Source organism: Pristis pectinata, chromosome 14, assembly GCF_009764475.1.
Source record: "Pristis pectinata isolate sPriPec2 chromosome 14, sPriPec2.1.pri, whole genome shotgun sequence".
Lineage (NCBI taxonomy): Eukaryota > Metazoa > Chordata > Chondrichthyes > Rhinopristiformes > Pristidae > Pristis > Pristis pectinata.
The window spans coordinates 20,168,225-20,188,789 of record NC_067418.1 but is presented as its reverse complement, the minus strand read 5'-3'; the positions used below and the strand labels follow the sequence as shown (position 1 = coordinate 20,188,789).

The window sequence follows — 20,565 nt, the reverse complement described above, 5'->3', positions numbered from 1 at the left end:
GCAATGTCCATATCCTACCATTTCCTTCACATTTACGTGCCTATCCAAGAGCTTCTTGAATGTCCCTGTCGTATTTGCCTCCACCACCACCCCAGGCAGCGCATTCCAGGCATCTACCACTAAAAAGAAAAGTGGTGGGTGCCTGGAGTTCAAATCTCCTTTGAACTTTCCCCCTCTCACCTTAAATGCATGCCTTCTGGTATTAGATGTTTCAACCCTGGAGAAAAGATATTGGCTGTCTACTCTATCTATGCTTCTCATGTAAACCTCTGTCAGATCTCCCCTCAGCCTCTGCCGCTCCAGAGAAAACAACCCAAGTTTGTCCAACCTATCCTCATAGCACATCCCCTCTAATCCAGACAGCATCTTGATAAACCTCTTCTGCACCCTCTCCAAAGCCTCGACATTCTTCTGATAATGGGGTGACCAGAACTGAATGCAATACTCCAGGTGCAGCCTAACTAAAATTTTATAAAGCTGCAACATAACTTCCTGACTCTCGAACTCGGTGCCTCGACTAATGAAGGCAAGCATGCCATATGCCTTCTTTACCACCCTATCGACCTGTGCAGCCACTTTCAGGGAGCTATGAACTTAGACCCAAAGATCCCTCTGCTCATCAACACTATCAAGGGTCTTGCCATTAACAGTGTACTGTGTCTTTATGTTTGATCTCCCAAGGTGCCACAGTTCACATTTGGCAGGGTTGAACACCACCTGCCATTTCTCCACCCATATCTGCAACTGATCTATATCCCACTGTCTCTTTCCCAGTCTTCTATGCTATCCACAACACCACCAATCTTTGTATCATCTGCAAATTTACTAACCCACCCATGTAACATTTTCATCCAGGTCATTTATATACATCACAAAGAGGTCCCAGTACGGATCCCTGAGGAATGCCACTAGTCACAGACCTCCAGCTAGAGTAAGTCTGATCAACCACTACCCTCATCTATGGGCAAGCCAATTCTGAATCCAAACGGCCAATTCACCTTGGATCCCATGCATCTTAATCTTTTGGATGACCCTTCCATGAGGGACCTTGTCATACGCCTTACTAAAATCCATGTAGACAATATCCACAGCTTCATCAATCACCCTTGTCAAAAAAACTCAATCAAGTTAATAAGGCACAACTTGCCCTGCACAAAGCCATGTTGACTTGTCCCTAATTAGGTTATGGTTTTCCAAATGCTCATAAACCCTATCCCTAAGTATCCTCTCCAGTAACTTCCCTACCACTGATACGAGACTCATAGGTCTATAGTTACCAGAATTATCCCTGTTTCCCTTCTTGAATAATGGAACTCACCAGTCCTCCGGGACCTCGCCTGTGGCTAGAGAAGTCACAAAGATATTGGTCAAGGCCCCAGTAATCTTATTTCTTGCCTCTCTCAATAACCTGGGGTATATCCCATCAGGCCCTGCGGACTTATCCACCTTAATGCTCTTTAAGAGACCAGACACTACCTCCTCCTTTATCTTGAAATGCCCTAGCATATTAGCATGCTCCACACTGATCTTCCTATCCTTCATGTCCTTCTCCTTGGTAAATACTGATGAAAAGTACTCATTAAGGCCTCACCCACATCCTTCGCTTCCAAGCACGTGTTCCCTCCTTTATCCTTGAGTGGTCCTCCCCTCTCACTAGTTATCCTCTTGCTCTTGACGTATATATAGAATGCCTTGGGATTCTCTTTAATCCTACTTGCCAAGGACTTTTCATGGTCCCTCCTGGCTTTCCTAATTCCCTTCTTGAATTCTTTTCTGGCTTCTTTATAATCCTCGTGCTCTGTTTGATCCTAGCTTCTTACGTTTTACATACTTTTCCTTTTTCTTCTTGACTAAATTCAACACCTCTTTCAACATCCAAGGTTCTCTTACCTTGCCATCCTTGTCCTTCATTCTTACTGGAACATAACTGTCCTGTACTCTGTGCAGTTGGTCTTTAAACACCCTCCACACGTCAGATGTGGACTTGCCCAAAAATAGCTGTTCCCAATTAATTCTCCCTCTTTCCTGCCTAATGCTCCTGTAATTTGTCCTGCTCCAATTTAATACTCTCCCACAAGTTCCATACTTATCTATAGCTATTTTAAAAAGGAGTTGTGGTCACTATTGCTAACTGTTCTCCCACTGAAAGGTCGGTCACCTGGCCAGGCTCGTTGCCCAACACCAGGTCCAGTACTGCCCCTCCTCTCATTGGACTATTGACATATTGATTTAAGAAACCCTCCTGGATGCACCTAACAAATTCTGCCCCATCTAAACCTCTTACACTAAGGAGGTCCCAGTTTATATTAGGGAAGTCCCCCATGACAACAACCCTATTAGTTTTACACCTTTCTCTAATCTGCCTGCATATCTGTTCCTCAGTAGTTATCGGGGGGGTCTGTAGTATAATCCCATCAGAGTGATTGCACCTTTCTTATTTTTGAGTTCTACCCATATCTTTTTGAAAAGAGCAAAACCCTGGAACATTAAGCACCCATTCTTGTCCCTCTCTCAACCAAGTCTCTCTTATAGCCACAACATCATAGAGCATTAATCGGTACATGGAACTAAGTTCATCACCCTTACCCATAATACTTCCAGCATTCAAATATACACACTTCAAACTATCCGTCCCATCATGTCTATTATTTTGTTTTTACTGGCCCTGACATCTGCCTTCCTCTCAATCCCTCTAGTTGCTGACCTGGTGTTCTAGTTCCCATCCCTCTGCCATACTAGTTTATTGAGTCCAATTATGTTCATAATTGATTTCAATTATGTTCATGATTGATACCATAGAATTAATTCCAATTATATTCATGGTTGAACCATAGAACAGTACAGCGCAATAAAGGCCCTTCGGCCCACCATGTTGTGCTGACCTTTAAACCACGCCTAAGACTAACCCCTTCCTCTCACATATCCCCCTATTTTAAATTCCTCCATATGCTCATCTAACAATCTCTTGAACTTGACCAACGTACCTGCCTCCCACTACCCCAAGCAGTGCATTCCATGCACCTACCACTCTCTGGGTAAAAAACCTCCCTCTGATATCTCCCTTGAACTTCCCACCCATTACTTTAAAGCCATGCCCTCTTGTATTGAGCATTAGTGCCCTGGGAAAGAGGTGCTGGCTGTCTACTCTATCTATTCCTCTTAATATTTTGTATACCTCTGTCATGTCTCCCCTCATCCTTCTCCTCTCCAAAGAGTAAATCCCTAGCTCCCTTAGTCTCTCCTCATAATCCATACTCTCCCAAACCAGGCAGCATCCTGGTAAATCTCCTCTGCACCCTTTCCAATGATACCATTAGATTGGTTGCCTGATAGGGAGGAACACTGGAAAGGTTGGGTCTTGCATCAGAGCTGAGCTTGCATTGGGAATGACACCAAATCCCACCTCTTTTTCTTCAAAGTGCTATGTAGAAAGTACTAATTTATTCGTGCTATTCATAGAACCTTACAGCTCAGACGGGCCAATTCAGTCCACCACATCCATGCTGACTGTAATCCCAGTGGCCTGCATCTGTCCTGTGTCCCTCTACGCCTTTTCTATCTCAGTACCTGCCCAAATAGCTTTTAAATGTTGTAATTTTATCTGCCTCTACCACCTCCTTTGGCAGCTCATTACAGATAATTACCACCCTCTGTGTGGAAAAACTTACCCCTCAGATTTCCTTTAAATTTTTTCCCTCTCATCTTAAACCTGTGTTCTCTAATTCTAGGCTTCTCTGCCCTGGAAAGAAGACTCTGACTCTCCATCCTATCTATGCCCCTCATACTTTAATAAACTTCAAAGGTCACATCAGTTTCCTATGTCTCAGTGAGAAACCCAGTTAAAGCTGCAATCTCTCCAACCTATGAAGTGATGAATTAATAGCATTTTAGGACTGTAAAGGCTGAACCCAAGAATTATATAACATGGTATCCAATTGGTCAAGCACAGTACTTAAACCTGCATCCACCACGTTGAAAAAATTGATGCTTCTATTGCATAACCGGACTATTTCTAAACTGCTGGTTGGATGTACAATATCCGGCAGACTGAAAACCAGACATTTGTTCTTAAATATTCCATTTAATATTGAATTAATTTAAATATTCAGTTAAATAAAATTTGGACAATGTCCAAAGGCTGAGTACTGATAGACCTATTCTTGGGTCCTAAAAAAGAAGTGGCTGGTGAGATAGTTGATCCATTAGTTTTAATTTTCCAAAATTCCTTAAATTAGTTTGGAAAATAGCAAATGTAACTTACTTATTCAAAAAGGGTCAGAAAATAGGTCAGTTACATTAACAACTGTCATGGGGATAATCTTAGAAGCTATTATTAAAAACATAGTAACTGGCAAAGTCAGTATGGTTTTATGAAAGGAGAATCATGTTTGACCAATTTATCAGAGTTCTTTGAAGAAGCAGCATGTTCTGTAGATAAAAGGAAACCACTGGATGTGTTGTATTTGGATTCCAAATGGCATTTGATGCTTCAAAGGTCATTGAAGAAAATGGAGCACATGATGTAGCAGGTAATATACTGGCGTGGATAAAAGATTATCTGGCTCGCAGGAAATGTGGAGTGAGCATAAATGAGTTTTTTTTTCTGGTTGACATCCAGGGAATTGGTGCTGGGCTTGAAGATTTGCAATTCATATAAATGACCTGGATGAAGGGATCAAAGTTATGCTAAATTTGAAGATGATACAAAGATGGATAGTAAAGTAAGTTCTGAAGAGGACATTAGGAGACTGAAGGGATATAGTTAGCTTAAGTGAGTGGGCAAAGATCTGGCAAATGGAGTATAACATGGGAAAATATGAAATTGTGCACTTTTGCAGGAAAAGTGGGAAAAAAACTGTTATTTAAGTAAGTTGCAGAGCTCTGAGATGTAGACTGATCTAGATGTCCCAGTGCATGATTCACAAAAGGCTAGTATGTAGATACAGCAAGTAATTACAGAAACTAAAGGAATATTATTTATTACAAGAGAAATTATTTAGGGAGGTTATATTTCGGGTATGAAGGGCTCTGGTGAGACCAGATCCAAGAGCACTTAAAATCCTTCCTTAAGTAAAGAGACTAAATGTGTTGGAAACAGTTTGGAGAAGATTTACAAGACTGTTAGCTGGAATGGGTGGGTTGTGTAATGAAGAAATGTTGGATGTCGTAGGCTTGTATCCAGTGGAATTTGGAAAAAAGAGGTGACTTGATTGAAAGATGTAAGATCCTAAGAAGACTTTACAGGGGGGATGTGAAAAGAATGTTTCCTCTGGTGGGATAATCTAGGACTAGGGTTTGCTGTTTAAAAATAAGGATTCGCCAATATAAGACGGATCAGATGAATGTTTTTCTCTTGGAATACTCTGGGTCATTGGAACCCTGCTTCCAACACCCTTCGAAGAAGAGAGACTTTGAATGTTTTTAAGATAGAAGTTGATGCATACATGATGTGGATTAAAGGTTGTTGGTTTATAAGCAATAATATGGAGTTATGGTTACAATCAGATCAGCCATGATCTTACTGAATTACAAAGCAGCTTAAGAGATCAAATAGAGTCACAGAGCAATACAGCATAGATACAGGCCCTTCGGCCCAACCAGTCCATGCTGACTACGTTGTCCACCCAGCTAGTCCTAATTTCCTGCGGTCGGCCCATATCCCTCCAAGCCCATCCCCCCGATGTACCTATCCAAGTGCTTCTTAAATTATACTAATGTACCTGCCTCAACCACTTCCTCTGGCAGCTCATTCCATGTACTCACCACCCTCTGCGTGAAATAGTAGCTCCTCGTCCCTTTTAAATCTTTCCCCTCTCACTCTAAACCTATGCCGCCTAGTTTTGGACTCCCCTACCCTAGGGGAAAGATTGTTACCATCCACCTTACCTATGCCTCTCATAATTTTAAACACTTCTGTAAGGTCAACCCTCATTCTCCTACATTCCAAGGAATAAAGACCTAACCTGGTCAACCTCTCCCTATAACTCAGGCCCTCTAGTCCTGACAACATCCTCGTGAATCTTTTCTGCATTCTTTCCAGTTTAGCCGCCTTTCCTATAACAGTGTGACCAAAACTGTATACAATACTCCAAGTGCGGCCTTACCAATGACTTGTACAACTGCAACATAATGTCCCAGCTCCTATAGGGAGAAGTTGGCTAGGCTAGGTCTTTATTCCTTGGAATGTAGGAGAATGAGGGTTGATCTCATAGAAGTGCTTAACATTATGAGAGGCATAGATAAGGTGGATGGTAACAATCTTTTCCCCAGGATGGGGGAGTCCAATGCACTGACTGATGAAGGCCAGCTTGTTAAATGCCTTTTTCATCACCCTGTCTACCTGTGACGCTGCTTTCAACGAACTGTGCACTCGTACTCCTAGGTTCTTCTGTTTCATTACACTCCCTCGTGCCCTACTATTCATAGTCTAAATCCTACACTAGTTTGACTTTCCAAAATGTCATTTTGAAAATTTCACCTCAGAGTTATCTGCATTGAAATCCATTTGCCACTTCTCGGCCCATATCCCTAACTGATCAAGATCCCCCTCTAAGCTACGATAACCTTCTTCACTATCAACACCACCACCTAGTTTTGTGCCATCCGCAAACTTACCAATCAAGCCTTGTGCATTCACATCTAAATCATTTACAGTATATAAATAACGAATAACAAGCGTTCCAACAATGACTCCTGCAGCACACCACTAGTCACCAGCCTCCATTCTGAGAAGTGGTCTTCAACCACCATCCCCTGCTTCCTACTTCTGAGTTAATTTTGAATCCACCTAACTAACTTTCCCTGGATTCCATGGGACCAGCCTGCCATGCGGGACCTTGTCGAAGGCCTTGCTAAAGTCCAAATAGACAATAAAGACTGCCCTACCCTCGTACCTTTTTGGTTACCTCTTATTCATCAAATACGACTTCCCACACACAAAGCTGTGCTGAATCGTCTTAGTCAGACTCTGTCTACCCAAATGCTGGTAGATCCTGTCCCTCAAAATTCCTTCCAGTAACTTCCCCACCATTGATGTCAGTCTGAATAGCCTGTAGTTCCCTGGCTTGTCCTTGCTACCCTTCTTAAACAATGGAATGACATTAGCCACCTTTCAGTCTTCGGGAACTTCACCAGTGGCTAATGATGAAGAAAATATCTCCCCAAGGGCCTTTGCAATTTCTTCTCTAGCCTCCCACAAGATCCAAGGATGCACTCGGTCGGGCCCTGGGGATTTATCCACCTTAAAATGCCGTAAGGCTGCAAGTACCTCCTTCCCAGTAATATGAATGTTCTTCAAAACATCTCCACGTGTTTCCCTTATCTCTTGAGCAACCATGATTTTCTCCTCAGTAAATACCAAAGAGAAATGTTTGTTAAAAATCTCACCCATCTCCTGTGGCTTGAGACATAGGTGGCCATGCTGATCTCTAAAGAGATCCACTCTCTTTCTAGTCACACATTTAATATATCTATCGAATTTCTTAGGATTTTCCTTGCCTGCAAGATCCGTCTCATACCCTCTCTTTGCCCTCCTGATTTCCCTCTTAAATGTATTCTTAATCTTTTTATAATCATCAAGGAATTCACTTGTCCCTGACTTCCTAAACCCAATGAAAGCTTCCTTTTTCTTGACCAGAACCTCAATATCTCTTGTCAACCAGGGTTCCCTAAACTCAGCAGGTTTACCCTGAACCCTAACAGGAACATGCTCTCCCTGAACTCTTGATATCACACTCTTAAAAGTCTCCCATTTGCCTGTCCCTTCTGCTAACTCATATGTTTGTGTGTAATTCCATTGAGTGCTATTTCTCAGTGGCATGTTGGACTAGTTAATGGCTCCACTGTTTTGTTCACAGTAATACATCTGTCTAGTTCTTGTACCTTGAGTTAACGCATAGGCTTTTTGGTCCCACCTAGCCCAGACTGCCCAACTTCTTTGATTTCCTGTGTTTTATGTCATGACATTCATGTACATGTAAACTTTCGATTTTTTTTTCGTACTTGCTCACAGATATCCCCTGTAAGTCAATATAAAAATAAATTCTAAAGTTAACATATACTTTGCAAAATCTGAGATGGTGTCAGTCTTGCTCTGCCAGATTTTGGACATGGGACCTGTAGATCATTGCTAAACAAATGGCGAATTTATCTGCAGATGTCAATTTCTATATTTGCTGAACTGGTATTGCCAATTTTTTTTTTATAAATAGGAGTTGTGTGTATTTTCAAATCTGATTTGTTTCCAGTGGTTTTCTTTATATATTGCTGTAGCATTTTTGAAAATGTGGTTTGATAAATTGTTCTATTCTTCTAGCCCTGAAGAGTATATTGATGCAAAGACCCCATCACCTCCAGACCTAGAAACACCAGATTGTACAAAAGTAATGGAGCTTCCATTTAGTATTCATGCCTTTCAGCACTTAAGGGTAAGTTCTTTTCTTTTAAACAGATGGAGTATTTTAGAGATGGGATATTTTTAAATTCCTGACAGTTCCAAAGCAAAATTAAATAATAAGTAGCATTTGTGTAGTATTTTTCATAAAATATAACATCTAATTGTTATTCACTAAAGACATAGTATAGACTGAAAAGGTAAGAAGAATTTTATTGCGCATATGTTGGCAGCAGTTGAAGACTGGATTTATTGTAAGGATGAAAAGATATTCAAGATGAAGTGACTTACTGGATCTAAATGTAAAACTATATTGTATACACAGGTTTTTCTAAACTAATCTTTTATATGCATCTTTGAAACCATATTTTCTTTGTAAAGACCAGAGTTCCTTGAAAGGAAGTATGTGTTAATGGCAACTTAATTTTATGTTTCAAAAGAATCTGAATATATGAAATAACTATGTAATGTTATTGAGACTGTGTTTAATCCCTTTTTTCCTCTTGTACTCTTCCACATAAATTTTTGGGATAAATGCCATTTTCGCTCTTGGGACTTGTGTTCAAATCAGCCAAGTCTGGAGAACTTAAAAACTGCTCTTTGCTGGTTGTAAGATACCAACATGAAATCTTTCTAAACTGCCCCATGTTATTAGTGAATATAATATATATTATTCCCTTGAAGTATAAATTTATTCTGTTTTTCATTGTACAGCATTTTTAAGAGATTGTAACAGTGATATTAGGTAAGCCTCCATTGTATGTGGGAGTTCTGAATGCCAACAGAGAACATTTTAAACTTCTTCACGAGCTAATCAACTTAATAGTCCATCTGTTCCAAAAATACATATGTAGTGACTGTTGCTGTTATAGTTGTATACTCATAAAGGGTAAGAAAAAGTCATCTGTATCCTTATTGGTTTATTGCAAATGGTATGAGCTATTTAAATATAACAGTATAGATTAGGTTTGCGTGGAAAATATGTGAAAAATTTGGTACGTCCAGGATTGGGATTTGAAAATTAAAGTGACTAGTAGTAAATGAAAAATTTGTTTGTAGGGTATCCAGGAACGAATTAACCTCACAGCACCAGTATTATCAAAAGAGGATCCAATCTTCATCAGCTTGTCAAGAAGATTAGGCAGAAGTATTGAAGAAATAGGCCATAGAATTAATGCAGCCTTGCTGAAGGTATAATTTTAATCTTTGTTTAACTATTTGTTTTATCAGCTGGTTACAGTTCATCATTTAAGATGACCTGTGTATACATATGTTCCTTGTAATGTGCCCAGATGTCATGGATCAATGCAGCTATGTGGTTCATTATGCTGATTGAAAGAGTTATATAATTAGTCATATTCCATGTACTTGTCCCATTGCTTTGTCATCTTTTTCAATTCCCTTTTTTTAATCCAATTCCCTTTTGAAAGTTGTTATTGAATCTGTTTCCACCACCTTTTCATGCAATGGAAATCAGATTAGCCATAAGTGCATTATTGTAAAATACCCCTTTCCCTGGTTCTCTTATAATGCACGTTAAATCTCTGTCTTTGCTTAGTGACTCTACTCCCTCTGGACACTGTTTCTCATTATTATGTCACCAATACTCTTCATGATTTTGAATAGCTCTATCAAATCATAACATTTTCTGGTGAACAACCAACCTTTCCTACTTAAATACTTTACCCATGGTACCATTCTCATAAATCATTTCTGTTTAAAATAATCAGTAAAAGGATTAGAGGGCAGATTTAGAAGAAATTCATCCACTCATGGTGTTGGGTTGGGTGGAATATTTGTAAAAGGCAAAAATCCTCATGGCACTTAAAGAACTTGCATCTGTTTTTTCAACTGTTGTAACTTACACACCTGTGAGCTGAAGAACTGAAAAGTGTGAATAGGCCATTTAGCCATTTTTCAGCCAATGTTGCCTCATGGGTTCTTTTCAGTGATTAATTAACCCTCTATTATCAAAGAATTCTGTCAAACTACTGGAAACCCTCACATGACCATTCAGGTTATGGAAATTCACCCTTACAGAATTCATAAGTCACTACCTAAAAATATGAGGCAAAGTAAAATTCAATCTCACAAAATTTATGTGGGGGGGGAATAAATAAAATCAACACCTTTTTTTCAACTCTCATTTCTTGACATGCACAGATGACACGGCTTTGCATTACAGAAAAACACAATACGGACTGCTTTCTAGGAACACAAACTGTCCGTAACGTGGGGGTGGCATTATTTGCTTATAAGAAATCCGTATTATCATTTTCTTAGCAGCAATTACTTTATAAATCAGTAGATTGAACCGTTTTATGATAGAATCTACAGTTTACTTTTTCACTAAATTGCACCCAACCAGATGTCTGTGTGTATGATGTGGCAAAGCCATTGAAATAACAAAAGCAATTGCAGTATACTTTTACTAATTTCTTACTTACAAATGAGTTGTTGAAGTAGTAAGTACCTTGATCTGATATGTCCAAAATATTATTTGAAAACTAATCCAATTGTGGATTTGTGATTGCAGCAAACATCTGCAGTCACCTCTAGTCATATCACTTTACATCTAATTGAATGTTAAGTTATTTCTCCATTAATCTTTTGGCCCTAAGGGGAAGAGTTGGACAGGGTTTGACCTCTGCAGCTTCTAATAGTATTGATTTTCATCAGCCAGAAATGGAATTTTTGTTGGAAGATTGTGTCATGTTTGACAAATTAGCCAAAATTGGTGGTTAAAGCAGTGTAATTAAATTAGGTATTTGATGCCATGTTCCAAGGAAAAAAATCTAATAAATATTTGTTTTTAAAATTTCCTTAATGTTACTGAAGTTTTGCAAACATAGTTTCATAATGAACAGTGTATATGAAACATTTTATCACTGTTTCTCTTCAGTTACATTGTTAAATAGTTTTCTTAAAAAAGAGTATGTGGGAAGTCAATTACTTTCTGTTGTATACTGAACTTATATTGAATAGAACATGACCATAGTCCTTAAAGCAATTCTAAAGTCTGTTATTTGAATGTACCAGTAAATCATTACATTATAAACTTTGCAGTCTTGGTGTAGACAACACTTAAACATTTAATTGTTCATGTATTGCATTTACATCATTTGCAATGGTGTACATTAATCATTAATCAAGGTAAAATCAGGCAAAGAATTAAAATGGCAGATTTCAAATGTCTAGATTTATCTGTTGCTGTTAATTCAACTCTTAATGCTGTTTCCATTATTGAAATGCTTTTTTAGAATACATCTTCTTGGGTGCTGTATAACTTGGCTTCCTTTTACTGGAGGATGAAAAATGAGCCATACCATGTGGTAGAATGTGTTATCCGGGCACTACACTTTTCTCCACGGTAAGCTTCCAGACAAATGGGGGAAAGGTTCTATTAATGAGAGCCATAGTACCTGCATGCTGCTATCTTCAACTTCATTTCTCCCTCAACCAACATAACCAAGGGATGTAATGATTAATTGCTTGCCACATTTGCTTTCTGTAGAATGGTGAAGGACCATTTTTTGTAAAAACAAAAATTATTGGATGTCCCAGTTTGATTCTGTACTCAAGCTTTGGGACATGCATCTTATTTTAGTAACAGTTGTTTTATCTGTGGCGGGAGGGAGATGCATTCTGCGCCACAGGTCAAGAATATAGGACATATCTTTATCAGGAGAGAGATGCAAGGATACACAATGTTGCCATAATCAGGCAGGGCTTTAAGAAGATTGAGTTAGACATGACGAGTGTTCAAGCTTATGATTCTTAGTGTTTTCTCCTGCCACCCCACCAACTGACAGAAAGTAATAGAATGCATAGCATAATTAGCTGCACAAGGAACTGTCTAATGCTCCATTGCTTTCTGTTTGCTGGAGGGAATAAAGTGTTAGGTTTGTGTACTGCCATGAACCTGACGTATCTATTTTGGCCTCAGCATTCTGGTGACTAGAACTACATCACACTTCTAAAATCTCAATCCTAAAATCAATCACAGTAGTTTTTCAAAACTGTACACTTCTAAATATGGCTGAATGTACAAATCCATAATTGGACCAATCAAAACAAATTATGTTTGCGTCTGATGCAAGTAGACGCAATAATCCATGACTTTATATTTAAGAAATTTTCTAGTTACGTATTGCAAGCAGCAGCATTTAATATGTATTCTCAAAAGCATTGTGTGACAAAATTTGTTGACAGACAACTGAATTCCACTTATTGCTCTTATGTATATTGTGTGTCATCTGAAATAATTTACTTGCTCGTGTACATTTTCTTTAACAGACAACATAAAGATATAGCATTGATGAATTTGGCCAATGTTTTACACCGGGCCCATTTCTCAGCAGATGCAGCCATATTGGTTCATGCAGCACTTGATGTATCCACTGACTTCCTTACAAGCCATTACACTCTTGGAAACATTTATGCTGTAAGTATGTGGAAAATCTTTATCAATTTGATTTCTGTTCATTTCAAATAGTTCTGTGCAGCATTTTTCTTTATATTATTGTCTAATGTTCATATGAAAGCAAGACGGAAGAGAAATTTTACTGCTGTCTTATGGATTTGTTTCATTTTCATTGGAAATGTGCATAGCTTTTGAAAGTTTATTATGAAGTACTCATACCCAAAATCTGGTTGATTATGCATAACTCAAATCATTATTTGTAGTGTTGCCAGAAAATATTCTGAACTGCTTTGTGTACTATGTCATTTGAAGTGGATTTTTTTAGGTCGGTGTAGTCATGGAAAGAGCTTTGGCATTTTTCAGCTGCAGTAAAAATTGGGACAAGTGATTTGGAAAACAAGGTTTTATGTCCTTTCAAATGGGTTCACTTAAGTTGTGTTTCAATTGGAAGTTGATTAATCAAAGAAAAATGAAAAAAGTAGGATGAAAGGAAAGAGAACATGTTTGTTAGTTTTGCAGGTTGGTGTTGGTTAGTGTACGCCATGTGATAATGCAACTGAAGCCAACAGTCAATGAAGCAAGAAAATAGAACTGAAGAAAAATGTTGCATTCTCATCCAACCAAGGTTGGGTGTTCTTTTTTAGTTTGCCAAGTTTTGTTAGTAATGTTCACAAGGCTACAAAATGTTAGGAGAGAAACTCAAATTTATCATACCAACTGATTTTTTTTTGTGCTGGTCTATGGATACTTTCCATGACGGTTACTTTACAAAGTTTGATGGAATGCAACACTGGTTGTGAAAGACATTTAAGAGTTGAATGGCTTTGAATTGTATCGATGAAGAAAACCATACATGTAACTTTTATGTTGGACTACATTTCTTTTTTTTTAGACATTGAAAATAGGAATTTGTTATTGAGGATAGGGCAATCTTTGTCCCACAAATGATGTCATGGATTGGCATCAGTTGCTTTTGTTTAAATGAAAAATATAGGCAACCTGTTCATTTTTTCCATCCTTGTTATCTCCCCTGCAACCCCTCCCCCCCACCCAAACACGACCTCCTCTAACAATAGAATACTACAAATATTTTTCAGAACAACACAACTGGAAGTAATATGTACTATTGCTTCCTAATATAATTCAAACTCTTGAGTCTCATAAATAACTTTCACGCTGTACTTCATATCATCACTCCCAGAGTCATCACTGAAGGAGTTCCTCAGGGCAGTGCCCGAGGCCTAGTCATCTTCAGCTGTTCAATCGCTAACTACCATTCCATCATAACATTAGAAGTGAGCATGATTGCACAATGTTCAATTCCATTCAAAAGTCCTCAGCAATGAAGCAGCCCACACCTGCATCCAGCAAGGTCTAAACAATGTTCTGGCAAGCAAAAATAAAAAAAACCACAGATGCTGGAAATCTGAAATATAAACACAAAAGTCTGGGAAAACTCAGCAGGTCAACCAGCATCTCTTGAAAGAGAAAGTTGACATTCAGGTCCGGAATCTTTACCAGAACTGAGAAAGACAGAAACGCTTTGGTCTAGGTGGCAGAGAAAGTGGAACTACAATATTCCTAGCCAGCCTTGTCAATTCCAGAAGTCCCAGAACTGAAATGTTAATTGTTTCTCTTTCCACATATGTTATTTGACCTGCTAAGTTTTTACAGAAATTTCTGTTTTTACTTAACGTTCTGCCAAGGGCTGTTAAGTGGCAAGTAACATTTTTGCTACGAAATTGCTAGCAGTTACCATCTTCAATCAGAGTTTACCATCTGTCCTTGACATTTAGTGACATTACCATTGCAAGGCACTGAAATAGCCACATAACTAAAATAGTTAATAGCTGTAAAATAGCTTACCACCACTATTTCAAGGCCATTAGGGATAGGCCTTGCACAGCACCCATCTCCCAAAAATGAATTATAAAAAATCATGCTTATGAAATATATGGAAAAAACCTATTGGCCAAAAAAGTTTCTGATTTGGATGCCATTAAGACAACAACAAAGTGCTGTCAAATCAACATTTTTGACTGTCTGCTTAATGATTGTTCACGTAGCAAATCTATAAGTGAAGAACCTGCAGAGGGTGCAAACCTGAAATCATGGAGGGAGGGATAGTAAATAGTGATGAAGTAATCAATATCCAGAAATTAAAAGCAATTTCAATTGCTTTTGGTACCAAGAACCATCCAGAGAAGCGTGATATACTATAGCCAGGTGTCCTGGATCTTTTTATTTTCATTAAGCGACGTGGTGTTTCTGGTAAGACCGGCATTTATTGCCCATCCTTTAATTCCCTCGAGAAAGTATGGTGAGCTGGTAAAGTGAATCACTATAATCCTCCGGGTGAAGGTACTCTTAGAGAATTCCAGGGCAATGAAGGATATTGATGTATTTCTGTGGGATTTGTGTGTGACTTGGTGGGATCTTGCAGTTTGTGACTTATACAAGGTAAAAGTTGCAGGTCTGCAGAGTTGTTACGGTGTATCTCATAAATACACATTGCAGCTATGGGATACCAGTGGTGAATGGTGTTAATGTTTCAGAAGGTCATAGAGTCATAGCACAGATACAGGCCCTTTGGCCAAACCAGTCCATGCTGACCATGTTGTCCACCCAGTTAGTCCCAATCTCCTGCATTCTGCCCATATCCCTGCAATCCCCACCTCTCCATGTACCTATCCAAGTGCTTCTTAAATGATGCTATTGCACCTGCCTCACCCACTTCCTCTGGCAGCTCATTCCATATACTCACCACCCTCTGTGTGGAAAAAAATTGCCCCTCAGGCCCCTTTTAAATCTTTCCCCTCTCACCCTAAACCTATGCCTCCTAATTTTGGACTCCCCTACCCTGTGGAAAAGACTGTTACCATCCACCTTATCTATGCCCCTCATAATTTTAAACATTTCTATAAGGCCGCCCCTCATTCTCCTGCATTCCAAGGAATAAAGTCCTAGCCTGGCCAACCTCCCCCTATAACTCAGGCCCTCTAGTCCTGACAATATCCTCATAAATCTTTCCAGTTTAACCACGTCTTTCTGATAACAGAGTGACCAAAACCATACACAGTACTTCCAAGTGTTTGAGAATTTTTAAAATATTGAAACTGTGATTAACTGTGAATGAAATTTGAAATTTGTTTTTTTTCTTTTCTAGATGTTGGGAGAATATAACCATTCGGTACTGTGCTATGATCAGGCATTGCTTATAAGGCCTGGCTTTGAACATGCAATGAAAAGGAAGCATGCTGTCCTGTGTCAGCAGAAGCTGGAGCAAAAATTGGAGGCACAGCACAGGTATGGTATGGTGGAGAAGTACGGATACTAATTTGTTCTTACTATAGAATATAACAGGCATTCTTCTGATGAGCATTTCTGTTCTTCCGAAACTCCACTAGATCCATTTGCCTCTCTTATCCTGTATCATTGACCTTTATTTCCTCAAAGTATTTATTCAGTTTTCTTTAAAGGCAACTGTGGAAGCTTTTTAACTCTTTGAAATGTTCTTTCCTGCCATTGGCTTGCTGCAATCACTTTTGCTGCTTTTATGGGGGAATTCAATGGAAATGTATTTTTTGTCTTCCCATAGTGCATGTAACTAATTCCAATTGACAATAACCTTTTACTGTTTTCTAACAATTGTACATCAAAGATGTTTATGTGAAAATTGCAGGGCAGAAGCACGATTTCCAATCCTGTTTAAATAATCTTGTAAAAAGATGCAATTTAAAATGTTAATATGGAGCACAAGTAAATTCACACATTTGTGTGATTCACACCTTTACTGCATTTACACTTTTTTTGCATTTGCATATTAGATCTATTACATTGTTTCATTTATTTAGATCTCTGCAGAGGACGTTAAATGAACTGAAGGAGTACCAGAGGCAACATGATAATTATTTGAGGCAGCAGGAATTGTTGGAGAAGCACAAAGTCATGCAAGATGAACAGCTGCTGAGAAACATAATCCATGAAACGCAAATGGCTAAAGAGACTCAGCTAGGTAAATTCAATCAATGTTTGCATAGTGCAACATTTTTGTGAATTGCACACTATCAGAAAACCATCAATCAACAAATCCATTTGAGCAAGCCATATTTCTGAGGAATGTTTTTAATTCCTTTCACAAGATCACAAGACAAGGGAGCAGAAGCAGGCCATTCGGCCCATCGAGTCTGCTCCAAGGAAAGGGAAAAAAGAAATGGGGAATGGGGGAAAGAAAACAAAACCTATTCTAATCCCAATTTCCAGCATTGTCCCCATATCCCTTGATATCCTGACTATTTAGATATCTATCTATCTCCTCCTTGAACGCCCCCACTGATCTGGCCTCCACTGCTGTACGTGGCAAGGAGTTCCACAAATTCACCACCCTCTGGCTAAAGAAATTTTTCCTCATCTCTGTTTTGAAACTGTACCCTCTAATTCTAAGGTTGTGCCCTCTGGTCCTGGACTCACCCACCAAGGGAAACAGCCTAGCCACATCTACTCTGTCCTTTCCTATCAATATTTTAAATGTCGCTATGAGGTCCCTTCTCATTCTTCTGTACTCCAGTGAGTACAGTCCAAGAGCTGACAAACGCTCCTCATAAGTAAGCCCTTTCATTCCTGGAATCATCCTCGTAAATCTCCTCTGAACCCTCTCCAACGTCAGCACATTCTTCCTAAGATGTGGGGCCCAAAACTGCGCACAATATTCCAAATGAGGCCTCACTAGTGCCTCGTAGAGCCTCATCAACACTTCCTTACTTTTATACACTATACCTCTCGAAATGAATGCCAACATAGCATTCGCTTTCTTTACCACCGATCCGACCTGGTGGTTAACCTTTAAGGTATCCTGCACGAGTACCCCCAAGTCCCTTTGTACTTCCGTACTTTGAATTTTCTCTCCTCCTAGATAATAATTTGCCCGCTTATTTCTGCTTCCAAAGTGTACAACTGCACATTTCTCAACATTGAATCTCATCTGCCATTTCCTTGCCCATTCTCCTAAACTGTCTAGGTCCCTCTGCAACCTTCCTATCTCTTCAATACTCCCTACTCCTCCACCTATCTTGGTGTCATCCGCAAACTTAGCCACAAAACCATTTATTCCATTATCCAAATTGTTAATGTACAAGGTAAAAAGGAGCGGTCCCAACACCGACCCCTGCGGCACACCACTAGTAACAGGTAACCAATCAGAATGAGATCCTTTTATTTCCACTCTTTGCTTCCTGCCAACCAGCCAATGCTCCACCCATTCTGTTATCCTACCCGTAATTCCATGACCTCTCATCTTATTAATCAGTCTCTTGTGAGGCACCTTATCAAAGGCCTTTTGAAAGTCTAAATACACAACATCTACCGCCTCTCCCTTATCCACCCTACCTGTGATTTCTTCAAAAAACTCCAATAGGTTGGTCAGGCAGGATCTTCCCTTCACAAAACCATGTTGGCTAGGACCTATCTTGCCTTGCGCCTCTAGGTATTCCGTAACCCCATCCTTGAGGATAGATTCCAATAATTTTCCCACCACTGATGTCAGACTAATAGGTCTGTAATTTCCTTTATGCTGCCTCCCACCTTTCTTATACAACGGAACTACATTTCCTGGAACGTGGTCATCACTGACAAGACTAGCAATTATTGCCATGAAAAGGTGGTGGTGAACACCATCATGAAGCTCTGCAGTCTTCCGGCAAGGGTGTTTTCTCACTGCCTTTTTGTAGGAAGTTCCAGTAATTAGATTCAGTAGTGATGATGGAATGGTGATATATTTACAAATCGGCATGATGGGTGAATTGAAGGGGACGTGTAGGTGGTGGTGTTCCCATTGCACCTGCTGCCTTTGTCCTCCTGGCTGGTAGAAGTTTCCTTGTCTCAACACTGTCTGAAAATGTATTTTCTGAACTTGCTTTCGGACTCCCTTGACAAGTGCCTTTAGGTACAAGCTGTCAAACAATTTGGCCACTTTCATTATTGTCAGCTCCCTATAGTTAGGTTGATCTTTTGGAGGGAAACACTTCAGAATTAGTGGAGGGGCCAAATTTAAACATGGAAATGTCTAGAACCAGTTTGAATTCTTGAATTGACTTTCAGGACTGATGAAGGATCTCAACCCGAAACGTCACTGTTTATTTCCCTCCATAGATGCTGCCTGGCCTGCTGAGTTCCTCCAGCACTTTGTGTGTGTTGCTCCAGATTCCAGCATCTGCAGAATCTCTTGTGTCAAATTATAATGCCATTTGTGCTAATTAACAATAAAGAGAGGTTAATGAAGTACCACAACAAAAACAGATTTAGTTTTTAAATTCTTGTTGAAGAGATTTGAATACATCTATTTATATTATGGCTTTTACATTATATGTAATAAATTATCCTGCAGCCAATACTTAGTTGCCTAATTTCTAAAAACGATCAGATAAGCAATATAGATCATGAAATGTATAAAATAAAATCTGTGATACTCCAAAAACATAATATCAGCAAAGTTATTCATTGGTCAAATTAGGTCAGATTTTGTTTTAATTTTCCAGGAAACCATCAGATTTGTCGGTGGATTAACAAACAGCAAATTTTATACTGCCAGTGGGATCGTCCTGTGCGCTACACCAGAGGAGACCTATTTGATACAGTTGAACATGTACAGGTATAAAATGAAAAATATGAGCAATTTAAGGAAAACATAGTTGATGTAATTTACACTAGTACCTTGCTTAGTCCTTCGAATGTGTTTCTAGGTACGAGAACATTAATGAAATTAGCGCCAAATGGGTCACTCTAATATTATATACAGGGATGTGTTATTGACTGTGTTGATGTACTGGGAACCTGGCAAACTCCTGCCTTCCCCACTGTAATGAGTGGCACATGGTTTGGTGGCAGGAGGCTATATGAAGACAGGTATTGGTCAGACCAGGTGAGTAGTGCAGCCACTCAACGCTGAGGTGTGGAGCTCAGGGATGCACCTTGGCTGGCAGGGTGTGAGCAATTGCTGGGAAGTGGGGGCACCTGCTTCATGTGCTGACAGACTGCTTGGATCTTAAGGTTTCTCTCATCAACTGTTGAATGTTATGGAAGATGCTGTCTCTCTTTCTCATTGTTTAACTGCACAACTCTCCACAGCCCAGAGATTACTCTAATTCAACAATGGCCAGCAATTGCTGCAGTTTGAATTTTCACACACTCTACAAAAATTCATGCTGCCAAAAACATTTCCCTTTATTCAAATCAACTATCAATTTTGCCCTCCCCTGAAGAAAGCAACCCTTACAAACTGCTTCCTCATAACCAGTCTCCCTTTCCTCTTGAATGTGTTGTAGCCACCAATATTTGTGCTCGTCTTTACAGAAACTCTGCATTTGAATTCCATCCATTAGGTTTCTGAATCTTTAATAAGATGGTTCTTAATAAAGTCATTAATTACATCCCACGTGATGTAAAAGATCATCTTTTGCTTCTTATCCATCTAGACCAGTCTACTGCTTTTGACAATATTGACCACGCCAGCAACTTCTTCCCCCTTGCACTGATTTTTAACTGCATGGGACTTTATTTGTCTGACTCCAATTTTTTTCCATCAACTCTTAGCCAGAGAATCATTGACTCCTCTCTCCATGCCTTTACTATTACCTTTGGTGTCCCCACCAATTCTAACCTTTCTCCCCATCTCATCTAGGTCCTAGCCTCTTTTTTTCTACCTTTTGTTTCCTCTCTCTCCTTACCTTTGACCCATCCCCCGGTGGATCTGCTC

At 39.3% G+C, this 20,565-nt stretch overlaps 1 protein-coding gene across 2 annotated transcripts in view; it reads left to right on the top strand.

The window, feature by feature from the left end:
- ttc17 (tetratricopeptide repeat domain 17) overlaps positions 1-20,565 on the top strand; it is an 85,462-nt gene that overhangs the window by 16,621 nt on the left and 48,276 nt on the right. For both annotated transcript variants that reach the window (XM_052029440.1, XM_052029441.1), the window contains exons 4-10: positions 8,315-8,426; positions 9,452-9,583; positions 11,653-11,762; positions 12,689-12,836; positions 15,982-16,121; positions 16,670-16,830; positions 19,349-19,461. In XM_052029440.1, coding sequence (XP_051885400.1) covers positions 8,315-8,426; positions 9,452-9,583; positions 11,653-11,762; positions 12,689-12,836; positions 15,982-16,121; positions 16,670-16,830; positions 19,349-19,461 — 916 coding nt within the window. The remainder of the gene's footprint in view (positions 1-8,314; positions 8,427-9,451; positions 9,584-11,652; positions 11,763-12,688; positions 12,837-15,981; positions 16,122-16,669; positions 16,831-19,348; positions 19,462-20,565) is intronic.